The sequence below is a fragment of the Saccoglossus kowalevskii genome, chromosome 6 (genome assembly GCF_978046115.1).
Source record: "Saccoglossus kowalevskii chromosome 6, keSacKowa6.1, whole genome shotgun sequence".
NCBI classification, from domain to species: Eukaryota; Metazoa; Hemichordata; class Enteropneusta; family Harrimaniidae; genus Saccoglossus; species Saccoglossus kowalevskii.
This window is the reverse complement of record NC_140646.1, coordinates 34,554,725-34,571,321: the sequence shown is the minus strand read 5'-3', so window position 1 is coordinate 34,571,321 and position 16,597 is coordinate 34,554,725. Positions and strand designations below refer to the sequence as shown.

The 16,597-nt window shown below is 35.9% G+C and overlaps 1 protein-coding gene and 1 long non-coding RNA gene across 2 annotated transcripts; one reads left to right on the top strand and one right to left on the bottom strand.

The window, feature by feature from the left end:
- The first annotated feature begins 7,940 nt into the window (after nucleotides 1–7,940).
- LOC144352600 (uncharacterized) lies at nucleotides 7,941–10,691 on the top strand. Its single transcript, XM_078009523.2, has 2 exons — nucleotides 7,941–9,309; nucleotides 10,525–10,691. The coding sequence occupies exons 1-2, from the start codon at nucleotides 7,974–7,976 to the stop codon at nucleotides 10,548–10,550; spliced, it is 1,362 nt and encodes a 453-aa protein (XP_077865649.2). The 5' UTR covers nucleotides 7,941–7,973; the 3' UTR covers nucleotides 10,551–10,691.
- A 277-nt stretch (nucleotides 10,692–10,968) lies between these two features.
- LOC146742733 (uncharacterized) lies at nucleotides 10,969–15,008 on the bottom strand. The gene is made up of 2 exons (XR_014929743.1): nucleotides 14,839–15,008; nucleotides 10,969–11,187 (listed from the first exon to the last, which is right to left on the bottom strand). It is a non-coding gene; the product is annotated as an uncharacterized LOC146742733 (long non-coding RNA).
- Nucleotides 15,009–16,597: the final 1,589 nt, after the last annotated feature.

Genomic DNA, 16,597 nt, shown 5'->3' with positions numbered 1-16,597 from the left:
TTCCTCCTGCTTCAAATTGTCTAGTCTTTCTTATTTTATGTAAAATTCTCTTGTGTAAGAGTTTACACACGAAATCGTTACCCCAATGTGAAATACGTATTTTCATATATGTTCAACTAATTGAACAATTGCATCATTCTCTCAAAAATTGTTTAAATATTCACACTGGACCAATTACTCGATGAAACGCACTTTTCATACAAATTATGAATATTCATATCTACAAATTCCTCAAGACAGTGCTAGCATTATACAGTTGTGAAATAACATAATTTCTTTGAAACAAAAATAAAGTATTTGTTTTACATGTATTAATTAATTCACATAATACATACAGTTTTTTTGTACTGCTCAATTTGATTAATGTAGCGTTGTGAAGAAATTGAATGGTCAGCATAGTGCGTCAGATCGAAAGAATTCTTTTGAAAAGCCAAATAAAATTACAATACAGCCCACACAAATTTACCGACAACGCTTCGCAAGGATCGCATTGACTGTCATGTCAGGTCTGCGCAAATTGCCTCTTAAAAACATCTTTATATTTTAGATCTGAATTTAGTAATGATTTTTGTCATCACAGAGACGTTTTGAATGATTTCTCGGCTTTCGCATAATCGATTTGTGCAGCTTTGCTGTCTAATCTACGGAACGCACCTGGTAGATAATTTATATTGGCGTTCCATGTCGCACATCCTGGCGAACCCGTTAAGTTCCTTCAATGCGATCATTAAAATGTATGTGAACGACTGAATTAGTTATCAATAGAATCACACGAGTTTCTTGCTTCTCAAAATGAGTCGATATATTAGTATAACCGAGGGAAATACATTTGTTTTCTCTACGTAGTCTAGCAAGTACCACTACAATCACATCCATCAACTACAATTTGCATAGGATAAGAATAACTCTTCCAATAATTTAAGTATAACAATAATTGTAAATAAACTGTGTGTGTTAGAACCTCCCAGAGCCGAGTGAATACTTGCTAATACAATGAATTTACCTGAATTTACAGCTTCTATCACAGGGAGCCCAGGAACTTTTATCAACTGTACGCATTCCAAGGGAGGTATCGTCTGGTATAATAGAGACATTAAGATGCGCATACGAGAACGGAACGAGAACGGATACGTCACTGCTTTGTGCATGACCTCCGCGCGAACCAATGACGTCATCGGTTGCCTGGTCGTTCGGCAGTCGTTTTGAACGTGATCAAGGTGACTGACTCGTAGTTGATTTCCGAGAGCTTTTCTCGCTGTCAATTTTGAATAATTTTCGTGATCAAGGTGACTGACTCGTAGTTGATTTCCGAGAGCTTTTCTCGCTGTCAATTTTGAATAATTTTCATTGACATTGATAAAACGTTTTATATTAGAGTGTTTTTGAATATTTATGATGAAATAAGAAATATTGGATGCATTTTAGCTGACATTTATACCCACTAAAAAGATATTGATCTGCTGAAAGAGGATTCAGCAAACAGGCCTGGGACCTCAGCAGAGTGGATGGAAATAGCGAGAGCTCTGTCAAATGTCTGTGAACTAACTACTAATTCAGATTCAGGATGAGAAATGACATAACAAATGTTATTAGGTAGTTATTGTTGCCCAATGAGACGGATTGACATGGTTCTGGTTTCAGTTACGTTCCCGTTATGGGCGCTCGTACTTAATCGTTTTCTGACACCCGAGAACGTAACGCAAACGAAATTAGAACATCACGTTACGTTCCCGTTACGTACGCAAATCTTAAACTCTCTAATTGTAAGAAATAGACTAGGGATGTCTCCAGCTCCAGCGAGCTCATATTTTTTAAACTGGAAAAAAACAGACGAACAGAATGAAAAATAAAATCTATAAAAAATACCAGGTTGAAGAATATTAGTTGCTCTTTCAAATTTCGCTAACGCCTTACCTATATTCTACCTATATCTGTAGAATAAATCAAGAAAACTACACAAATTGACTACATTTATGAATAATTAACGGTTGGCCCGAACGCACGGCACAGTTGGAGGCGTGGCCTGTTCAGAATTTGTCAACAACCAATCATGAGACTGGTTACGGACCACACCGAGGTTACGTCTCGGTTAGCCTCGTTCTTGTTACAAGAAAAACATTTGATGTCAGAAAATATACCTTGTAGATTCTCCATGGATTCTCCATGACACGATTAAATGTTACTTTTTTGACTAATTTGCTGTACCACTAAATTGCCTATTTTTACTGAGGGTTCTTGTTACTCTGTGATAACGCGAACTATGTCCTTTCACAAGTGTTTGAATGAAGTGTTTGGTGTATGTTGCCAATATCTGACTTACCGTGGACTAAGTACGCCGGCACAGATCTAGAAGCAGTACCTACACACGAATTGGTGACGTCATAAAATACATGACCTTCAATCGGGGTCGTTTCCTCGGTATATTACGAATTGGTATATACAAATTACAATAAAGATACTTAAGACATTACACATAAGGTAAAACAAATCACGTGACAATATAATGATAATAACGGTAATAAATCCTAGCTTAACAGTTGAACAGAACGCTCATATAGTCAGTCGGGTGACGCCGAGGGTCACGAACTGTGTTGCAAAATGGCCGTGTGCCAGTGGTTGAAACTGGGTCATGGCGTGACGGGTGAGGAAGACATCATTAAACACTCAAAATCACAATAAAACGGTGAAGTGGTTGCATATTACGGCGTAGCCAACATGGGAAATAAAAAAAACGCCCAATACAAACGACATGGGTTCGAATCACACTAGATACACACTCACCAGAACCGAAGCAATCAGAAACCAGCAATCGTTTTGGCTTTTCCGTTCAACTCATCGGAACACTGGAGTAGTTAGAAAAATGAACACCACTTAACGACCAACGTCGTGGCGTGGTACACAAGCGTGCCATCAAAATAAAACAAAATTAGCTTGAAAAGACAGTGGGTTCGAGTTCAGATCTACCGTAAAAACGTAAATCAAATAAACTGAAATCTCTCAAACCGTAAACAAGTAAACAAAGAACGTCGCAAAAAAATAATAAACCTCACAAAACTCCACCATACAAAACTGAATGAATAAATAATAAAATAACTAACGTCTTAAACTGGACGACGCGCAATTTGTTCAACAGTTTCCAGATTGTGACAAGAGATAAACAAGACTCAAGTCAAAGTAAGTTTTGTTGAAGTGTCGATGGCGTTCCCTATATTACAAAAACAATTCAGGCAACAGACGAATATCTTCTGTGGTGTTGTTGAATTTATACTGTGTCTGCGGAATTGTTGATTGAGGGTTCGAAGCCAGCAGTTAACATTTTGTTAGAAAGTTTCACAATTAAATCAAATATCCAATGATACCAGTATATTTATTTCATTATTTTAACAACTTGCAATGGTGGAAGTTGGTCAAACACGAGTTCTTACACCTAAATAAGTATCAAATATTTGTCGACATATTTATTCTTTCAACCTTGTAGAGGTGGAAATTAATTAAACAACAGGTATTTACTCACAAATATAATGGTCAATATTTGTCCATACATTCATTCTGTCATTCGTTTTGTATTGAAATCCTAAGGATTGCTAATCCCCCTTTCTAACTCTTCCCCCCAAAATAATATAACGCCCCTTTTAAAATGTATTGACCCACAAATTAATGAATATTCATGAGCACAGAAACTGCTACGTCATGAATAAATTAGCATAATTTAAAAAAAATGCATAAAGTGTAGGTACTCCTTCTGGAGCTCTGCCAGTACGCCTCTTTGTTTTGTTTCCTGGCTTCTACAAGATAATGTGCCGCCAAACTCTTCCTTCGCTCAAGCGCAGCGCCGTGCAACCTTTGCAGGAAAGAATTCCAGCTTACTTGGCTCATGGACCTACCTTATGTTGGTAGCCTGAGGTCCATGCTTGGCTCTACGCAAAGCGATGTCTATGTCATGAATTTGTTTTCGCGTATCTGTTGGTCGACTTAATTAACTGACTATTAGCGAATTGCTGTGTTATGTCCGTCATCGTTTAGTTCTATTTGAAGTTTTGGACGGAACTTGGCTCAGTGGTTTGGAACTAATTACAAGATACCGTCGCTATTCTGACATCCGTAGTTATTAATGTAGTGAACGATTAATCAAAAGATATGACGTATTCAGTACTTAGTGTGATTGGCTTTATGATTGAAGGTTACGCCCTAGAGTCTTTTTACTGCTTTGTAATTGGTTAGAGTTTTGAAAATGAATAAAGAGAGTTTGAGTTGGTCTTGGGGAATACTCCACGATAGACGCAGTCGAGTGCAGTCTTGGGCAGTCGAGAGTCCGAGAGAGTCCAGGGGCGAGCCTTGAGGCAGTCCAGTCTTGGGCGAGTCTTGGTTCAGCCTTGTGAGAGTCTTGGGGACTTTTCCCCAGGGCGCTGTGTCTTATAGAGTGCTCGATTGACCGACTAAGACGAGAGTTGAAACGTATTTCGTTGTATGTGTCTTATTTGACTGTAAAGTATAAGTGACTTTCCCGATCCCGTACCTCAAGGGGACGAGATAGAGAGACGAGACGAGTTTTCCCCCTGGCAAGTGTGGAGACCCCGAGAGAGAGAAGATTTTACCCCTGATATCTACAACGAACCGCGTAATTGCGTGAAATTAGTTTGGAACGGTCGGTCTGTTTGATTGATTGTGCGTTTGTCCTGCCGGCCTGTCCTGCCAGGCACCTGGTGTCGTCAATTGCTTGTCGGCCGGTATAACTGTAATAACAAACTGGCTACATTTTAAAAACAATCAGCGATGAAAAGGCGGAGGTTAACGAGACAAACCATTTTACTCAAAGGAGTGGTAACTGTGATCTCATTTGTGCCGAACAAACCCGGAATGTGACAGGGATTGTTCGTATAAAAACAAGATTTGGATGGTAACGGTTCGACAATTTTCGAAATATACCGATAACTAGACCCTGTAATAAGCTGGGGCTGCCTGGCGCCCCGGTCTTGCAACCAAGTCTGGCACCCATTTGAGTCATCATTATTGTGAAAAGCATTTGTGTGTGTGAAATAGTCCGAGGAAGTTTGTTTTAACAAAATAAAGGTGTTTAGAGCGAATAGAACACCGTTGTAATTTTTTTTTTTAAAAAGCTGTTTTTCTTGAAATAAAAACCTGATTTAATAAAAAAAACAAGGACGTATGGCTGCCTATAGGTATAAATCACCGTTTAATAAAAGAAAAAGAAAATGAAAAAAAAAATCACCACGGAAGTCTACTACATCCTTAAACAGCTTCGAAAATTGTACGTATTCTATATACTCTGCTGTTGAGCAAATTACACCAGCTGACACTAGATCATTCTTCAGTGCAACAGAATATCTGTTCGTTTAGCTCAGATACTGTACAAAACGACCCTTTTTAGGGCCACCACATCCCCCAGAAAGAGATATACCGTGTTTTAACGAGTTTAACAGTTTGATTTATCTGTGGATCCGTTACTCTTTTTGTGTCGGCTATTAGTCTTTGTGGTGGTTTTTTAGTTAGTGTCATCAAATTTGTTATTTTCAGACATTAGGTTTTTTATCGACACAGAAGAGCTATGCCCCCTATAAACTAGCCTAACACAAATGTGCGTCACTAACACAACATCTACCGTCACCTATTTATATTACGTGCAGTGGACGGTTGGGCGTTATGTTTGCTACAATGTATGTGTTTATCATAATTGTTTACTCAACTAACCAAAACATAAAGCAGGGGATGACAAAAATTACATTTTATAATGTAATAACTGTCAAATCAAAGAACAAAGATCTAGATTCCTTGCAGCTTTATACATCTATGCCCCAAAGCTGGAAGATTTTAGCATGGATGAATTATTTCCTATTATTGTTTCAAGTAATGATTTGTTCATTCTTAGCATTTTTGCAAAATTTATTTTCTATATTCTTGATATGTTTTAGTACTGTAAGTTGTTGTTGCTCTGAATGTTTTGTTTTGTTTCGTTATTGTTATTTTTGGACTTTACTCAAGATTTCAATGGTACGTTCCAAATAAAAAAATCCATTCATCTATCTATCTATCTAACCGTTTACAAAGCCTCTCGCCGACACTGGAACACGTTTCGATCTGACTAATTGCACGCAAATGTGATGTTTGTTGTATTTATTTAAAGAAATTGAATATAGCTGTGGCTCGACAACAATAATCGGAGATGTCAGCCTACACTGTTGCTTCGGGGGTTCTTTTTACTCTCTGACGGACCAATGTGCGCCGTAGGCACGAGGTTCATGGGGGGGGGGGGGGGTTGAAAATTGAATTTTCTTAAACGGCATTTCCTGAGTTTTTGAGAGGAGTTCAAAGGAAAATCTATCCAGAGAAACTGGCAATAGCAAATCAGGGATTGATAATACTGTTTTTTGTATCAAAGCAATTCTCTGACATAATATTACCAGAAAAACCCTAGCTTTATTAGCTTTGCAAGGGAGTTTTGGGAGTACACACTAAGGCATCCCGTCCCGTCCCGTCCCGTCCCGCCCCGCCCCGTCCCGTCCCGTCCCGTCCCCATCCCCATCCCCATCCCCATCCCATCATAATCATGTTCTAACCCAAAAGCCATGAGGATCTTCACTTAATTTGTAACCTAACACCTAATACCCCTAATGGTCTTAATATTCTTAACCAAACACCTAACACCATAGCAGTCTGAATTCTTACCTTACAGCTAATAGCCTTATTCAGAGCTTTGGAATAATAATAATAATAATAATAATAATAATAATAATAATAATAATAATAATAATAATAATAATAATAATAATAATAATAATAATAATAATAATAATAATAATAATAATTATAATAATAATAATAATATCCACTGCAAGGATTTTTTTGTATCGTCCTTTCTCTATTTCTAAATTATGAGCACTAATTCTCAATTTTGTGCGCAGCTTATTCTTTTTTTTATTCTTTTGTTTTGCTTATTCTTTTTGTTTGGTTTTATTATCATCATGCATTTGTTCTTGGCTTGTTTCCGTATACTGTTTTCAGCTTATTGCTAATTGTGTTGATTAGATTGGTGTTACCATTTGAGTCATTTTTTCCACATGACTTATCCATTTCCGGATAGTGCCAAATATGTTTTATACCAGATACCCAATTAAGTATACCTTTACCATCCATCTCTATGCCAAGTCTTTATGCTTCACGGACTAGTGTGATTTCATTGTTTGTTTTTATTTTTAGTCAATATTTTATCATTTGTTTTATACTAGTCAGTAAAATAGGGTCTCTATCTAGTTCATTGTATTATAGTTCGAGGGATAGTAGGTAACTACTAATACGAGGTAACCGCTCAATACGACAAACCATTAAATCAACTACCTTAGAAATATGATAACTATAAACAGCTGATTGCCAGTCTCTTCCTAAATAAGCACAATTATCGTTGACGTCACCGTTTAAATGTGTCGCCTACACTCCACAGTGATAAGAATATTTGTCCGTCTCTTCTTATTGTGCGAACAATCAGAATGTATATTTTCAGACTAAATAAAGATGATTCTTATAAAATCCTACAAAACTGCCAAATTTCATGTTAATCAACCGTTATTGAATAATAAAATTCCTAAATTAGGCATGTCCTAAAACTAGGTCACATGCAGTGAGCATACCATTTTATCAAATAGTAGTACTCATCATCCCATCTACGCTGTACATGGTTTCTAGTCTAGTACTGGTTGGTGGGAAGTTATAAATAATGAGTGTATCCGTCTTCTAAAGTGTTCCGTTGTGTTATGCTTGTACATCCAATGATTATTGATGGATCCGAAGTTGTTTATGAAAAACGAATACATCCAACTCAAGAATAGGAATAGGGAACTTGAAATGAAAACTGCGGCCTTGGGAATCCTCAACGTATTCGAAACCAACTCGAATTTGATTCTAACTTTATTACAAACGTCTTGTGGTCGACTCAAATCGAGTCAAAAATTGTCACTAACATGACAAGTAGTACTTCGATTATAGTGCTGCTAACTAGCATTGTAACATTTGCGTTACATACGTCTGCAGTTGACATGATTGAGAATAATGAAGCCGACTATAAACCGATGCCAGCAGAACATTCAAGTTCGTCAGACTCGGACACCCGGAAGTCGGTCGATAATCACTTGATTGTTGACCGCGACACTCGTGTGCTCGTCTTCGGTGGAAATGGCTTCATTGGCGCGGAGACAGTGGTCACACTGCTGAGACGCGGGTATACACACATAACTATAGTAAATCGCGGTAGGTGGCGATGGGATGAAGACATCCGAGTGAAACCGTATGTGAAGCAAATCACATGTGATCGGACGCTTCCTTTGGTTTCTTGTAAACAATTGGTTGATGAACTCGGGGAGGTTGGTACGTACCACGTTGTTGTAGACTTCAGTACCTTTAAGGGATATCAAATGAAAAATGCGGTGGATTTATTAAAAGAGAGGGTTGGGCTATATATTTACATCAGTACGGACTCCGTTTATGAAGTTAGCGCAAAAAAGAAACACAACAGACCGTCTAGAGAGTCGGACGCTGTCCGTCCCCCCTCAAAGGTGCTCCGCGACCAGTTAAATAGCATGGATAACTACGGGCACGAAAAACTTCTTGGCGAAGAAGTACTTCAAGATCAACAAAAAGCAGGCGGTTTTCCATTCGTCTTTCTTCGTCTCCCAGACGTTGTGGGCCCAAGGGACAACACCTACAGATGGTGGTTTTACCAGCTTTGGCTGCAGACATTCGACGTCATTCGTAAACCGGTTTACGTGCCAAGAAAAATTTCAGAAAAGTTTTTGAGTTTTATAGATGTTCAAGACGTTGGTGAAGTAGTCGCCGAAATAATGGAATCAGATGATAAAGTACACAACCAGGTTTTTAATCTAGCATGTGACGGAAATATAACTTTGGTTAAAGTTTTGAAAGACTTGGGATCTGAGCTAGGAATTGCTAACTTTCTCTTTGACACAATGGATCTGTCAAACAATTTTTACCTTTATCCTTCCGTGCTTAACGGCCAGATAGATGACACTAAAATCAGGTCATACCTCTCCTGGCGACCTAAGTCCTGGCAGCACACTGTCCAGAAAAATGTTAAATTTTATGAAGATGCAATGAAAAATGTAAAGTACCCAGATGAGATATACGGGTTATTTGAACGATTCATTTCAGCATTAGTGCCGGATTCATATTTGAAGGATTTTGTTCGAAGAATCATTAAGATCTATGGTCCTCAGACACGTGAACTTATTCCTTATGAAGTGGACTTATCAGATGGTGAAGACCTCATAGATTCAACATTGGGTAAATTTTATTTATGTTATTATATCCTGTTTTATAGCATATTTTTCCATCTAAAAAAGCAACAAACATAGTTGTGTTGATAATATTAGACGCTCTTGCATAAACAAAAGTTCCTCTTTCTCCTAAAAAATCCCTGTCCCCTAAAAAAAGTTCCTCTCCGCTAAACAAAAGTTTCTTTCCCCTAAACAATAGTTCTGCATCCTAAAAAGTCCCCCCTAAACAAAAGTTCCTTTCCCCTAAACAAAAGATTCTTTTCCCTAAACAAAAGATTCTTTCCCCTAAACAAACAATTCTTTCCCCTAAACAAAAGTTTTTTTTTCATAAACAAAAGTTCCTCTCCCCTAAACAAAAGTTCCTCTCCCCTAAACAAAAGTTCCTCTCCCTAAAAACATTCCTCCCCATTAAATAAAAATTTCTCTCCCCTAAAAAAGGTGCTATCCCCTAAAAAGGGTTTTATACTCTGAAGCTATAAAAAATCGTTTTTATATACTATATTTTTAATTTTTGTATGCAAATTTATAAAACATTCACACAGAGCGATATTTCAGGACAATATCGAAAATGTATCGCACAGTTTGACCTCACATACTGCTGAACATTTTTATTTATTTGTTTTCATTGTACACATTGCCTGAAGGTTTATATGTGGTACGATAACTACAAATTGTGGAAAAATAGTTTATTTTGACAAGCTGAAATGTGTATTTTTCAAAATTATTATTCAGTACCTCCAAAAAATAGGGTGAAATTAGAAACAATCTCAGTGAATTGGAATTATCGTGAAAGCAGAATCGTCACTCAGCGTATGTGCATACACAAGGTGATCATATGAAATACCGTAGAACAACATGGTATCAGCAAAATTAGCAAACAGGGTACATGCAATGGTATATTTGTATTCACTGTCATTCTAGCAATTGTTCCACTTTCAATACTGACATTCAATTTCACTATTTTAGTGTTTTGAACATATTCACTGTGTTTTAAATTCACAAATTTGTCATGGTAACAATTAGTTTGTTCACATAGATTTAATTTAGCAGATTTTACTCATCAAGGAAAATAGCAAAATTAAAATCCAGTAAATAATTTATGCATCTGCAGTACTGCAGTACTTTTTTCATACTGTGGAAATATACAAGTGAAAAATATAGAATCCTTTCATATTTTTGTCATGTTTTAATCGTGATGTTGATATTAATTTCTTTCCAATAGATTACAATCGAAAAGATGAACTGTAAACCAAGGCTGTTCAGTATGAATAGATGAAATGATAAAGGACTGGGATTGAATTGTGAAGTTATTCTCAGAATTTTATAATTTGTGAGTTACAAAGCTTCATTAGTGGCTTAATTTTCTGAAGATACGGTATGTGATAATGACTTTAAAAGTGAAATTTTATAGCAAGATAGACTCATCTGGGGGGTAAAAAGATGAGGGATGTGCCATTCCCCTGGAGTGACTTTACTTTCCAAATTAATATCAAATTCAGCTAAGTTGTTTCTGAGATTTTCCTAATACGTCACCTGCTGACTTTTTTCCCCATTAATTTTGGTGATCCATGAAGACTTTAGAAGGCAATGTGTTAAGCTAAAATCTTATAAATTATTATAAATTGATTCTTTGCAAATAGGGTATTTTAATAGCATGGTTGCCCAGCTACTTTCCAATTTTCAACTGCATGCAGCTTCTCCCTTGCAAGTTCACATGCACCACAAACTGTAGTTTGAAAGATACCGATAAGTTGACTTCATTTATTGCGTGGCTTTCTGGGCTTCTTGCTAACCCTTCACCAGTCGATAAAAGCGAGTTACATTTACATATACAGCTACTACACATGACAATTTCATCACTGATGGCCGAGACTAATTCAAAATCCTGAAAAGGAAATGCATTAAACACAAATTATCATTCACTATATTAAAGGAAAACATATCTTATAAATTGTTGTGGCCATCTTAGGAGTGTTAAACTTTTATGTATGTTTCCAAACATATCTTCAAGGCAGTAGTTATAATGACTGAGTTTGAATGGAGTACTGTATCAATTTGCTGGTATCTTGTTTTATTTATAGCAGTGTATCTACTTAATTGAACTTTGCATAAACAAATATGCTGCAAGTGGTTTATTTTATGTGTACTCTCTATTCCGGGGGAGATGACTCTGATAAACATGCTAACAAGGATTGAGGTGCACCTTTTAGGTTGAATTTTCAGATTGAACCCTAATCACCGTCCGAGTCGATAAAACCCTTGCATCATGGCACAGTCGAGGGCAGTCCCTCGATAGACTAGAAAGACTGTGATCAAGGATATGTATGATTGAACCTAATTTTGATCAGGAGGCAGTTAAAGATACTCTCAAATTTCAGTGCAAAAGAGGGAGTTTAACAACACATGTTCCTGTAAGGTACATGCAGCAGCCTCATCATTGTTAAAGCGAATTACACTGCAAACGTAAACTCAATTTATACATACACATGTCGCACTAACTAGTGCCCTGGTGGGTTGCCTTGTAGAAATGCTGGTAGAGCAAAGGCCACTAATATGCAAGATATAACCTTTTAGAAGTACCACCTGTGTTTTTTTAAAACTGATTGAAGGGCAGTGAAAATTCATGTCAGCAATGTATCAATGTTCTTTAAAGCAGGAGAGTCGTCACCTGCGCACGCGCGGGAATTGAGTCCCAAGCGACGATAACAACACACGCTAAAACCGCAAAGGCTCATGGGTAGACGTTTGTTTGTAAACAATGACACGCTATGGCCATCTGACGCATGCGCAGGTGACGACTCCCCTGCTTCAAATGTAAAGTATATATAGTGATGATTATAACGCAATACTTGTATACTGAACATAAAACTATGTTCTTGTAATATTTGGAATAGATTTAACATAATATTACACAACATAGATTATTGCATCACTGTCAGCATGATACATGACAAAATCATTAAGGATAGTCGCTGGTTTTAAATTCAAAAAAAAACAAAAAAACTCTAGGTATGTACCCAAATAAATTTTTTAAATATGCCCATTTTCCAATCCAAAATGACTGCCAAAATAGAACGTTAACAGACAATGTTCAAGTACGATTTTTGACTCTTGAGTGAGAAGCACAGTGGAGTCTTTGCAGTTAGCCTGTCTGTATGTATGTGTGTATGCATGTGTGTGTGTCTGTCTGTCTGTCTGTTCCACTGATATTTCAAGAACCATATCTTGGTTTTTAATGAAACTTGGTGCGTAGATATTCTGGGCAGATTTGGTTAGGTTTTGGTTGAAATTATTAATGACCTAATTTGCATGATAATTACCTAATTTTTAGCTTTTCTATGACTGTTCCACTGATGTCTAAAGAGCCAATTATTGGATTTTGATGAAACTTGGTACATAGATGTTTTAGACTATTGTACAGATTTGATTAGTTTTGGGTAAAAATACATGCATATAATTAAGCTAATTTGCATAATCATCACATTTCAATGAACCTTACATAGATACATAGGACAATGCACTGACAGATATGTGAAATATTAATTACCTAATTTGCATAATTAATCATCAATTTTCAGCTTTTGATATTTCAAGTACTATCACTTCATTAATATTCAATGAATCTTGGTACATAGATGTTCAAAGACAATGCACAGACCAGATTAGTTTTGGGTTAAAATCAGTGCATATTAATTACCTAATTTGCATAATTAGCCAATTTTCAGCTATTACACTGATATCACAAGTACTAATTATTCCATTTCAATGACACTTGGTACATTGATGCTCTAGAACAATGCACAGATCTGCTCAGTTTTGGGTTACAATTAGATCATATTAATTACCAAATTTGCATAATGTTTTGGTTCTAATCACATTTCAATGATACTGTGTACATGATGGTCTGTGACAGTACTTATCTTAATTCAATTCAATGAATCTTTGTATATATGTACTCTAACACAATGTGATGATCTAATTAGTTCTAGGTTTGATAAACATCTATAATAATTACCTAATTTACATAATAATTTACTTTTCAGCTTTCTACTAAATTAGATTAATCATCACATTATAATGAAACATATGTGCGTTCTGAAACAATATACAGACCTAAATCTATGCATAATAATTGCTTAATTTGTATAATATTTCATTTAGTTCATTGAGGTAATCCACAGACATGATTAGTTTAATGTTGATAAACATGCATATTGATTATCTATTATTAGCTCATTTCTGATATATAAAAAATCAGATTTAAAATGAATTCATCACAGAGGTACTCTGGAATTAATTAGACTAAAAACCATGGATGAAAAATCAAATGTATTTTTTGTATGTATTGTAAATTTTGATAATCACATTGTTTTTATGTTGTGCATCTCAAATAGCAGACAAATATTAGTTGCCAAGCTTCTTATTTGAAAAGCAAATCTTAAATTTTGAATTAATTTTAATGTGTCTTCAATACTCTCAGCACACGAGAGTTCTTTCTAAGCTTTCTTTGATTAATCGCATTTTGTCATTATTTGACAGAACACTTCATCTATTCATAATGGTAAATTACATATTACACTTTTTTTTTATCTGTTGAGGTATCCTTGTAGTTCCACATGCAGTCTGTTTTCCTGAAATTTCTATTTACATATTTTTTATTCATTATGGTAAAAACTGTTAATTTCAACCTCTCAAACCATCAGCAAGAGTGGTATTCCATGCAGATACTTTGTTGTCTTAATTCTTGGATCGGTTGTTTCTCACATTTTCCAGACTTTTGGTTTCAATTCTGCTGTCAGAGTCTCAAAATATTATATATTTTACACTTGTATTTAATTTTATATTAATTCAGTAGTCATGTAATAAATGTTATTACAAGTGTTAATGATAAATAAATTTATAATTCGAATTTCATGGTTTGATCGTATCTTACTGCATAACCACGTGCAGCTAGTGTATGTCGTTTGGTTTTGTGGTCAAACTCAGAACAATTTGCTACACTATTTTTTATCAGAGATGCCAAGTGAAAATATATATAGCTTTCTAAGTATTACTGGTAGGTCTTGTACTTGACCCCTAAAGGTCACACATCCTGGTAATTTCTGGGTGCATTTCTAATTATATAATACAAGTTTAAGCTGTAAAACTGACCGTTGACAACTTGTATTCGGGCAAGACAATAAATGTGAAATTTTCATGTACAATGGATTTATTAAAAAAAAATACACCGATGTTTGACCTTTAGAAGTTGTGCACAAGAGGGGGGGGGTCATGCATAATGCACATGTCTAATAGTAATTGCTGAACATTTGTATTGTCAAAAATGAAACTATTGTTGGCGTCTCGACCAGAACTGTACTTTATTTTCTCGTCATTTTATGCTGCATGTACTGGTATATGCTAATTAATGCAGTCCTTCAGTTTACTGTAAAATACCGAAATGTTGGATTGGTAGATTCCAACCATCTCCCGTTCAAACTATGTTAGAAATCACAGTTATTACGTTTTGTATTATATACATGTATTAACAACTTACCTTGTCAAACAGAACACTGAGGGTGCTGCTACAAATACACATGCCTAGGTCTTGTACCACCAATAGCATATCAGTGTTCGTATCAAATATAGGCGTTGTTAGCCAATGGGTTTAGACTCGTGTGTGGGGCTTTGTTCATTGACGAACATCGGTGACCTGTGGATCTTGGCAACTCTCTACAAGACAATTCAAAACTGACTGCTTTTCTGAGAATATGTGTGTGTATTGTTTTTACATCCATTTTGCAGGAGTTTGAGCTGGCAAACATGGGGTTTTCTGGCCAGAATTCTATTACATGTGGTTTCAACAAATATTTTGATCTTTGTTATCTGGGTTTTTGGAGAAATTCACCCAAATGCTAAAATTGTCATTGATGCAATTCGGATGATACAAGCCCGAACAAGGACAAAAATGTTACAAATATACTGTGAAATACTTTATTTTTGTTTGGAAATGATTTTTGCTGAAGGAATGATTCAGTGAAAATAAAATCCAGCGAATATACCTTTTTTTCTATATTTTACATTCAACTAGTCAAAAATCAGTGAAAATAAATTCCACACAAAACACAATAAGTCTTTTTAGTTAAAATTGATTCCAGGTAAAATACAGTATTTTACAGTAAACACAGTTGAGAAAGAGGGCGCTGTTACTACAAATGGCTAAGTATGAGGGCGCTGTCACAAAATATAACAGCCCCCAGCTTTGTATTGAAGCCCTTCACAAAACGCTATGGACAGAATTATATAGGTGTCGCTATTCAAATTCAGGCTGCTAACTGGCAGTGTACGAGTAAATACAGAAAGCCTGCTCATAAACAGATATCAAAGGCAAGTTTATTTATGGCCAATGTAATGTATAACAGTGACTTACAAGAGTTCATTCGCAGAGGGACTTGTAATTTTCTCCTCTGCTCTTGACAAATGCTTAAGTAATTATAAATTTGGCATCCAACCAGTACTATGATATTTATAGATGTTAATTGTTGAAAATGGCCAGGTCTTTGATCCTGCAACAGTGAATATGCACATTTACTGGATTTATCATCAGAGGTGTTGCCTGTACACTGATTAGACATATTATTGTTCTACCTGCATTATTTACTAAATAGGGGTTTAGGAAGAATACACAAATATAGCTTGATTTTTGTTTTCACTTGTCAACAAGTAAACACATTTCACAGCAAACTTATTTTTTCTGCATGCATCCTTATTTTAGTACTTATTTTGGCGTGGTAATCTTTGTCACCCATCAATATATCAAGAGCCAAGCAGCAAACAAGAGGAACATATTTTCACTGCTGAGCAAGTAGGTAGCAGATCTTGGTAATCTAAACCACAATCTTCCTATTCTACAGCGCCCTCTATCACCTGCATCAAAACATGACAGCTTTTAACCCATTGAGCACCACATGTTTTCCGCCAAAAATTAACATCTTGCCGAAATTTCTTTAATTTCGGATAAGTTTGGACCAAATATTTCAACTTGATCAAAATTCATGCAGGTTGGATTTTTTGAAAAGTGACAAAAATGGATTTTAGTGCTCAAAGGGTTAATTGAATGTTTCTACACAATCCAACATTCATCGCTAGTTTGGCAGTGCAACTCACTGCAAACATCTGTCATTATTGTAAATTTACAGAGACTGAATGTTGATTTGTTTCATCACAGTCACAACACAACAGAATAGACAAGTCTGGAATTGCAGTTTGTTATAGTAGACCATTGAATACAAGTTTTATGGCTGGGTCAGACTAGC

Bases quoted from the DNA above. Each gene is read 5' to 3' on its own strand.
- LOC144352600 (XM_078009523.2), top strand. From the start codon at position 7,974: ATGACAAGTAGTACTTCGATTATAGTGCTGCTAACTAGCATTGTAACA. The intron at 9,310-10,524 runs GTAAATTTTATT...TCTTTCCAATAG, and splicing joins CCTCATAGATTCAACATTGG to ATTACAATCGAAAAGATGAA.